The 9,333-nt window shown below is 46.5% G+C and overlaps 1 protein-coding gene across 1 annotated transcript in view; it reads right to left on the bottom strand.

The window, feature by feature from the left end:
* Cpa6 (carboxypeptidase A6) overlaps positions 1-7,471 on the bottom strand; it is a 304,169-nt gene extending 296,698 nt beyond the window's left edge. Inside the window, exon 1 of the mRNA XM_005362355.2 lies at positions 7,356-7,471. Within this exon, the coding sequence (XP_005362412.1) occupies positions 7,356-7,471 (116 nt within the window). The remainder of the gene's footprint in view (positions 1-7,355) is intronic.
* Positions 7,472-9,333: the final 1,862 nt, after the last annotated feature.

The raw sequence follows: 9,333 nt of genomic DNA, 5'->3' as shown, positions 1-9,333 counted from the left end.
TGTGTCTGTGTGTCTATGTGTCTCTCCCCCTCTCTCTCTGTCTGTCTCTGCCTCCCCTTTCTCTGTCTTTCTCCCTGTCTCTTTATTTTCTGCATCTCTCTCTGCCTCTCTTTCTCCCTATCTCTGTCTCTATCTATGTGTCTCTCTGTCTCTCTCTCTAGTTTCAGACCCATATATCCAACTGGGCTTAAAATAGGCATCTTTAGTTGCACACAACTAAAAAAAATGTTTAACTTCTCTGTAACGATTTTGGTTCAGTTATACAATCTTGAGTATGAATCATTTATCCTTCTTTTATCTGTCTAATTACCTAATTGTAACAGTTCTACGTCTTGAATGGTTCTTTAACAGGCCCCCATCTCTCTCTGTGTGTAACTGCAGAAACCTCGTAATATAAAATTACTACTCAGTTGTCTTGTGGAGAACCACATGGCTTTTTTATCTTCCCTTCTCAAGGAATCCAGAGAGAACTTCCTTTTAAAACTTTGTCTGAATTCCCTGAAAATATATTAATATTCTATGACTTTAGGTGAGATTAGAATTATGATCAACAGATGACAAAATACGTTACTCTCACACCTTCATCTTCAGCGAGAGAAGCAATATAACTCTGATTATCTAGACCTCACTGAGCTTTCCAGGAGCTTTTTGAAATGAAGTAGCCCCTGTGCCTGGAAAGCCTTCCTCAATTTTCTACTTGTGGGCTTTGTTTTTCTTTTATGAGAGAAATGAGGCCATACCTTCCAGTACCAACGATTTAAAAGGAAAAGGCAACAAACCTCCTACATTCAATAATCCACTCAAATTTCTGTTTGTCCTTTGGGGAAATATCTCACAGTTGAGAAACTGACTTTGACCCCTTCTCCATCCTTCAGTCTGGATTAGGTGACCCTCTTGTGCACTCACCAGGCACAAATAATTTTCTCTGAGGGGATGGGGAATCTAATTCCTTGTTTACCTGCTAATGTTACTCATTGTGTAGCGTGCATGAACTGCTCTTTCATCTCCATGGTCTGAGACTAGCAACAGGCAGACACCTTACAAATATTTACAGAAATGAAATATTCCCTCCTTAAAGACTCCCCAGCTTTGCCAAAACATATTGTAGTAATAGGAGCGGCAGGGCTGCATCCCCAGCACCCCGGGCCACCCGCAAGCTTATGCCCGAAATAACAACACACAAATTGTATTCATTTACACACTGCTTGGCTCTTTAGCTCTAGCCCTTCCTGGCTAATTCTGATATCCCGATCAACCCATCTCTAATAATCTGCTGTAGCCCACAAGGTGGATTACCAGGGAGATTCTAGCCTACGTCCATCCTGGGTCGGAGCTTCATCGCGTGTGTCTCAGAGAGCAGAGCTCTCGCCTCTGCCCGCAAGAGTGGAGCATCGTGTCTCTCTGAGGCCTCTGCCCCCGAGAGGAGAGCTGTCGAGTCTGACCTCACTTCCTCTTCCTCCCAGCATTCTGCACTGTCTACTCCTCCCACATATGTTTTAACCTATCAGGGCAAGCAGCTTCTTTATTTAATTAACCAATGACCTTCCTCCATCAACATATGACTTCCTCCCCAGCAATTCAAGGAGGTAGGAAGGGTTCCGATGACTTCTAGAGCCACCCAACACTACAGTATCAACTGTGAGGAACGCTGAGAGCTCACTGACCTGGGTTTTTGTCTAATCCCTCTCTAGCTCTGCTTACCCCTTTATCCTGGTGGAGTTCTGCTTGCTCCATTTTCACACAGGAAGATTGGGCTATTTTTTTTCTGTCTCCTTTTGTTCTGACATTCTATGACTTGGAAAGAGCATTTGTAAAATAAAACTATGTATTTTCAATCAATTTAAAGTGTGAAACTCTGCATTTAGAGAACCACGTTGAAGGGAGAATGGGCTGTGGTCATGGGGTGTCAGTGAGACCACTGGAAACTCGCCAGTGTCCCTCAGCAAGCGTTTGTAGCTCTGGCCTCCAACTAATGACAATGCTTCACACACCCTTGCTTGTACCTAAACCATCTGCCCAATGCTCATCTATAGTGGGCAGAGGTCAAACTTCTCTTCTGACCTTTGGCCTTCCTTTCTGCTCTCCTATTGGCTGAACTATGATAGGAAAGCTTCCTTTCGGGGCCACATTTGGGAGTTAGGTGTTGATCAGGTCAAGCTGCAGCACCTTGGGGACCTGGACTTCTGTGATAGCCAACTAGCCATAGCTCTTCTGAATTTTTATTTGAGTGGAAAATGAATGTATTAGGTTATTAAGGGTAGGGGATCTTTGCTATAGCAACAACAAACAAACAAAAGTAAGGCAACCTAATGATATACTAAAAATAGATATTAAAAGAAAATGTTTTACCATTTAAAAATATGGGCTGGCGAGATGGCTCAGAGTTTAAGAACACTGGCTGCTCTTCCAGGGGGTCCTGAGTTCAATTCCCAGCAACCACATGATGGCTCATAACCATCTGTAATAAAATCTGGTGTTCTCTTCTGGCATGCAGGCAGAACAGTGTATATATAATAAATAAATCTTTAAAAAATATTGAAAAAAGGCAAAGATGGTGATTTTGTTGAAGGAAACTATTTAGAAGTTTATTTCATCATGCAATGAAATCAATTTTTAGAGAATTTTTAACAGTAACCAGACCTTACTCCTGCAACTTTCCCTTTTGCCATCCATTTTTCCATGAAAAAGCAGATGCCTCCGACATAATGGAATGCCATAGACTCAGCAGAGCAAATCCTAACCCGGTAAACTAGTTACCTACTGATTGATCACAATGAAGTTTCTAAAAAGCAAGTCACCAAGATGACTTCCATTTTCTCCGCCGCCGTTCCACGCCCTCCTCTTATAATTCTGTGTGAAGACAGAGAAGCACCGCAGGTGTGTTTGTGGCCAGTCAAAACTGTGATGTGATGAAGCATTAGCAGAAGAGGTGAAGGGATTATAGGTCATTGCCATCACCCAGAATACATCCTGGTGCCATAAAATAAAGAATCCATTACCAGACTGGGCTCTGAGGAGAACGTGGCTCAGGAGTAGTGGGAACATTCCTCTTTCCACTAACTGGGTGCACTGAGAGAGAACCCTGCCTCATAGACTGCCTGTGAGTTCAGTTCACAACAGTGCTTCTCCACCTTCCTAATGCAGACAAGCCCTTAATACAGTTCTGCCATGCTGCGGTGACCCACAATCATAAAATTGCTTTCTTTGCTACTTCATGAATGTATTTTGCTATTGTTATAAGGAAAATCTGATATGCAGGCTCTCTGATAGGGGACTGCCGTGTGGGCCACAACTCCCAGGCTGAGAACGGCTGGCTCAGAAGCATAGAGAGCTGCAGCCTGTGCATCTTTAGTAAGCAAAGCACGAAGCCCTAACACACAGCATACTGCAGTGAGGAAAGCCTTGGCTATACGAGCTGATAAACACGCAGCTCTTCAGGGCCCTACTTGGAGCCAGCACACAAGGAAAACCAAGAATACTCTACCATTAGCAGAAGGAAAGAGTAAAGGAGCTTCCGGAAGGTACTGGGGGACTGGTTCAAAATCAAAATACGTATCAAAACACCACCGACTTGCCACGTGTGCTTTCTAATGTCCCAGAGACACAGACAGCACATTTCTGTCATCCATGAGCTGGGAGCACTGCTCTTTGCCTTAGGCTTCTGGTCTGCCTGCTTCGGTGGCTAGAAGCCTGCAGAGTTACTCTACTTTTTTGGTTAGAGGTGAGTGGGTCTTATGGTCGAGGGAGAGTAGAACAGAGACAGACCCATTATAGATGCCATGAGAGCCAGGCAGAGAAATCTGGATTTGACCAAGGTAGCGTCAGAGAGGCAAAGTCAATGTTTGAGCAAAAGAATAACATACATGTCATTTTAGTAAGATCATCAGTATGAGAAAGGAGTAGAGGCACATGGGTTGGGAGGTGCTTACCCCAGATTGAGGTAAACTGGTTCTGAAGTAACTGGGATCCATTCCCAGGGATAAAAAGGAACAAATGATGTGCTTTTCACTGGAATGGGATAATCACAGACAAATTTGTTCTTTGGAAATGAAAGGAGAAGGTAGCTGAGGGGAAAGCAGGTGACCCCGTGAAAGCAGCCAATGGCGTAAGAACAAAAGTGTCCCACACATGAGATACTGTCCATGGGGACTCTTCTCTGACACAAAGAGGGCATTGTCATATAATACGTCAGAACAGTGGGCGCAAATGGGACTGTCCTGGCCATACTGACCAGTTCTAGAGAAGCGGAGACGTCAAAGTCTTCTCTGATTGAAAAGGTTCAAGCACCACTGCAGACGGAACTCTCAGATTCATGACATCCTGCACTTGGCCCCCAGGCTTCAGTGTGCAGAGCATTGTCTGCCCTAACCTCACAGGACAGCAAATAATTAGGTCCTTCCAGGAAAACAAGACAAAGGGAAAGAAGACAAAACGGAGTAGCATTGCCGGTTTACCGAGTTCCCCTTGATTAGCACGAGAATGTCTGACTTGGCGCTGCAGCCCCTGCAGTCCTCCACTAGCTGGGCCGTGGTAGAGTAATATTGTTGGAAATCAAATTGTTGTTCTCACCTGTCTTTTTAACCCTCCCTCGTGGCTGTATGATCTGAAACAGCTACAGAAAACAGGACTCACTCTCTGTCTTCACATTCTCCCTGTGGGCTTGTAGCTTCTCCAACTCATTTTAAAACTTATTTCCTGAGACACTTAGAGGAAGCCTCTATTACACACATTGGCTGTGCTCTACTGTTGTTTGTATAGAGAGGACCTGAAGATGTTCACTAGCAGCTCTGAAGGGGGCGCTGTTTTTCCTGAATGTTCTCATTTCTATTCGTGTTCAGGGGCCTTCCTGCACGTGACAGTCATGGAGTGCTGCATTTGGGTAAGACCTGCCAAATTTCTTTACCAGAATGCAAGGAAAAAGGTTGGCCCATAATTATTAACAAGAAAATCAGCCAAAGCTATGAAGGGCTAACAACGGGGCAGCTTACAACCGTGCTAAATAGGCAGAGACAGAGACAATGCTGGATGGTGTTTTATCCGGTTTTCCTACCAGGTTCTTGATCCCTAAAGAGCTAAACATGCACAGAGTGGTTCCTAAGTAAACAAAGCAAAGCCTTCCCAAATCTGAGTAGCGTTTGTCCTTGGTAATGAGAGGATGACTTCTGTCTCTTGAAGGTGAGTTAAATTTTCCATGGTAAAAATCTCAGAAGTAGTTCTGATTTTCAAGAGGCCTTAGGCTTCTGTTATGATGGACAGGTAGTGAGCAATCCTTCAGCTTCTCGGGGTTTTTTTTTTCCTTCCAACTTTCAGGTATCTGGTAATTTATACATCTGGGACTATCTTATTATGTTGCAGCCTAAGAGAAATGGCGATTGCTACCTTCAGTGCACAGCAGGAGAGGAGGCAGGACAGTTGCCCCCAGGAGTGGCTGCATTTGCTAGAAAGTTTGCCTGGAAAAGGTGTTGTTGGCCTCATTCTCCTCCACCCAGTGGTGCTCCGGGGAGGATGCACACCTGCCCGGCTGACGCAGGCCTGGTGACTTATTATTGATGATCGCCATGCCCTGGAGTCATTATGAACAGAGCCACGGCTGAGTGGAGGGGTGAGCGCCTGTATCACTCGAAGAGCATATAAGTTAGTGATATATATTTATCGTCTGGTCTGACATCAGCCAAAGGGTCAGATTAGCTCCTCCACCGGAGGAGTGTGACTGTGGACGGGTCATTACCAGGGACTTCTTTGTCCACATCTCTAACGAGTGTTGTGTGCACCAGACAAACTACAGAAGGCAAAGCCTGGGCCTTCCTGAGCAGGAGACTAGAAAGAACCCCTTGGATGTAAATGCCCTTCTGTGTCCTGGGAGAAAATAATCACAGGTGGGAAATTTGAAGGTTATATTCCCACCTCTATCTCATCAAATGCCTCCCCCTATCTCTCATTCTCCCCACTTAAGAACATGCTTGTGAATGTCTCCGTGTAAATCCTGTATTTGGAAGATCGCTAGATAAAAGCCACGTCCAGGTCCCTGGAGAGAGAAAGAAGAGCACGATTCACAGTTCTGTGTTCCAGGCTCTCACAGACTCCCCACACTATTCTGAATCCGAGCAACTGTTCTTTGGGATGCTAAGCTTTCTTCACTGGAGACAACTGAGGGGTACAGTTTAGAGAGAGGGGACACCGCTGCCCCTCCTCGGCTTTAAGCAACGGGACTAGAAGTTGGTTTCTCTCTGAAATGCCAGCACTCTGTAACTTCTAGATTCAAAGAACAGCCTTCTGCAAATCTGAGCCAAACACACGCTGTCTGTACCTCAGCAAGCCTTGAGGATCATAAAAACGCACACATCGGTACAGTTCTCCAGTCCCAGCTCTGTGCCTCCCCAAGATCGCCATCTCAGATGCAGCTATCCTACCCAAAGGAGAAAGCCACTCTCTTCTTCCCATCTCTCCTTCTCAAAAATACTGGCAACTTTACAGTTGACTACTTTTATTCTGCCTTTTTTTATTTAAAAAAAAAAAATCTGCTTATTTTGTGTTGAATTATTTGAGCTGCCCAGATCTGAAATATTTAACAATCACTCTGGAATAGTTTTAAAAACCATATTTAGTTCTTTTTTAAAAATTTATTTATTTATTAAAGATTTCTGTCTCTTCCCTGCCGCCGCCTCCCATTTCCCTCCCCCTCCCCCAATCAAGTCCCCTTCCCTCCTCAGCCCAAAGAGCCATCAGGGTTCCCTGCCCTGTGGGAAGTCCAAGGACCACCCACCTCCATCCAGGTCTAGTAAGGTGAGCATCCAAACTGCCTAGGCTCCCACAAAGCCAGTACATGCAGTAGGATCAAAAACCCATTGCCATTGTTCTTGAGTTCTCAGTAGTCCTCATTGTCCACTATACCCTAGGAAACCAAGAAAAAACGATCAAACATATTTAGTTCTTAAATCAGTCACAGGTGAATTTCAGCCCACTGCTGGTACGCACAATTCTAAAGGAGACTGCTTAATTTTCAGGTCATACTTCACGTGGTACAACAGTATCCTTTATGCTGAGCATCAACCAAGGCAGATGCTGCAGATACTGGCCAGGGCACCCCAGGACACTTTCGCATTGAATTCTGAGGCCACAGCTAGGGCTGGGACACTCTAAACAGTATCTAGCCAGACTCTTGCCTACAGGGCTTTCTCAGTCCACTGAACCGAAATGCTGGATGCTCTATACACATTTTATGGGGGGAGAGGGTATAAAAGCCTTCAGAATCGCACAGAAACCACAAACAACAACAAAGCCCTGAGGCATATGGGAGCTAAACAACCCCACAAACAAATAAAAGCCTCGCAGGACAGGAAATTGCCTCCACTTACCCAGCATAGCGGTTGTCATAAGGGTGACAGTCTCCCAGCGGCAGAATCTTCAAAAGGAGCCAGCAAAGAGGCAGAGAAGCAGCTGTGTGGCTGCTGGGCTTCCCGAGGAACTTCATACCTTTGCAATGAGAGGACTTGAAAGTTGCTTAACAGCAGTCTCCAAAGAAAGAGGCTGGGAGGTGGGTTACAACAGCCCCTGGTCACTGGCAAGCTGTCTGGGAAGGGGGTGGGCGAGAGAGCTTGGGAATGAGCAAAATGTGACACTTTAGGCAGCCAGGGAGAAGGGGAGCTGCTTTCAAGAGTAGGTCTTGGGAGGAGACACAGCCCAGCCCAGCCTGGGAGCAGGCGCTGATCCTAAATCAGGCTCTCCTGAAGGGGCTGGGCCTCCCTGAGCTGACTCACAGGCTCCCTTTGCAGGGTGCTACTGCCTGGGGGGAACCCTTCTCTGGTTTTGGTTTGTCTGTTTGCCTGTTGGAGATCACTAAGTCTTTTGTACAACCCTTCTTCCTCTGCCACCTTTATAGCTGGCAGAGAACACGCCACGCTTAATGTTTTGCTCTGCCGCAACAGATTTCCACATGGGTTCCCCGCACTGAAACCCACAGTGAAGGGCTACAGCGAACACGTGTCCAGGAGGAGGCTTAGGCACCTGGATGGGAGAAGCTGGCTTGGTTCTGGCTTGTAGAGGTACCTGGGGCAACGAGAGACTTTTTCGTCTGGCTGCAAGGAGCTCTCAGCATTCATTCTGCACCGGCAGAGCCCTGATCTGTGGCTATGGTACAGTCTCTCAAAGGACTAGGAGGCCTCCCGGGGCTGGATGACATCGGCTGCGCATTTGGAATCATTTAGAGAGGCTGAACATTTCAATCAAAATCCCGAAGGATGGGATCTGTCACTGAAAACGCTTCTCCATAGCTAGGGAGATGGCTCGATGAAGGAAGTGCCTCCTGGGTAAGCAGGAGGACTTAGGTCCAGCTCTCCAACATCTGTGTGGAGGCCATTCCCCAGGGTATGAGTCTGTAATCCCAGTGTTGAGAGGCGTGGGTGGAGACAGGTACAGCTGGTGAGTGTTTCTGCACACAACAGCAAGCTCCTTCAGTGTTTCCAACCTCCAAACATCCAGAGGCTGTTTCTAGAGCAGGGATTTTCAAACTTTTCTTAAACATTTTTTTGGAGACAGGATTTCTCTGTATAGCTCTGGCTGTCCTGGAACTCACTTTGTAGACCAGGCTGGCCTTGAATTCACAAAGATCTGCTCTCCTCTGCCTCACTAGTGCTGGGATTGAAGGCTTGTATGTACTCCCGCCCCAGCCGCAGCCTCAGCCCCAGCCCCAGTAGCTTTTCCAACTTCCAATGCATAAAAAATACCTAGGGATCTTGTGACACCAAATCGGATTCATTCTGAGGCAGGGTTGCTGCTGAAATGGGAAATTCTGCTTTCTTAAGGTGTCTTAAGGTGGCGCTCATGTGGCCACCCCTTAGCCACACTTTAAGTCACAGCAAGCCTTGAATTTAGTATGAGCCCTGTTTTTCTTCTCTCTCTAGACTATATGGGGGTAGGGGATACAAATCAGGACACCTTGGAGCAAACCATTTCCTGCTGCAAATTCCCCATGGTTGTAGCAAGGGACCTGGTTCTGGATATTCTTTACAGCCACATGCTTCTACTCACATAGAAACCCCACGTTGTGGGAATGCTTTGTACTAGCTCTGGGGATGCTAAGATGCAACCTGTAACCTTTGTACAAGTACTGGTGCTATTCTAGAAGACGGTGGGCTAGAAAAGAGTGGGCTAGGGGAGAGAGGACTGGGGAGAGAGGGCTGGGGAGAGAGGGCTGGGGAGAGAGGGCTGGGGAGAGAGAGAGCTAAGGGAGAGAGAGCTGGAGAGAGAGGACTGAGGAGAGAGAGCTGGGGAGAGAGGGTTGGGGAGAGAGAGCTGGGGAGAGAGGGCTGGGGAGAGAGGGCTGGGGAGAGAGGG

The sequence above is a fragment of the Microtus ochrogaster genome, linkage group LG5 (genome assembly GCF_000317375.1).
Source record: "Microtus ochrogaster isolate Prairie Vole_2 linkage group LG5, MicOch1.0, whole genome shotgun sequence".
In the NCBI taxonomy this organism is placed as follows: domain Eukaryota; kingdom Metazoa; phylum Chordata; class Mammalia; order Rodentia; family Cricetidae; genus Microtus; species Microtus ochrogaster.
Note: the sequence above shows the minus strand (reverse complement) of the source record. Positions and strands in the feature narration are given on the sequence as shown.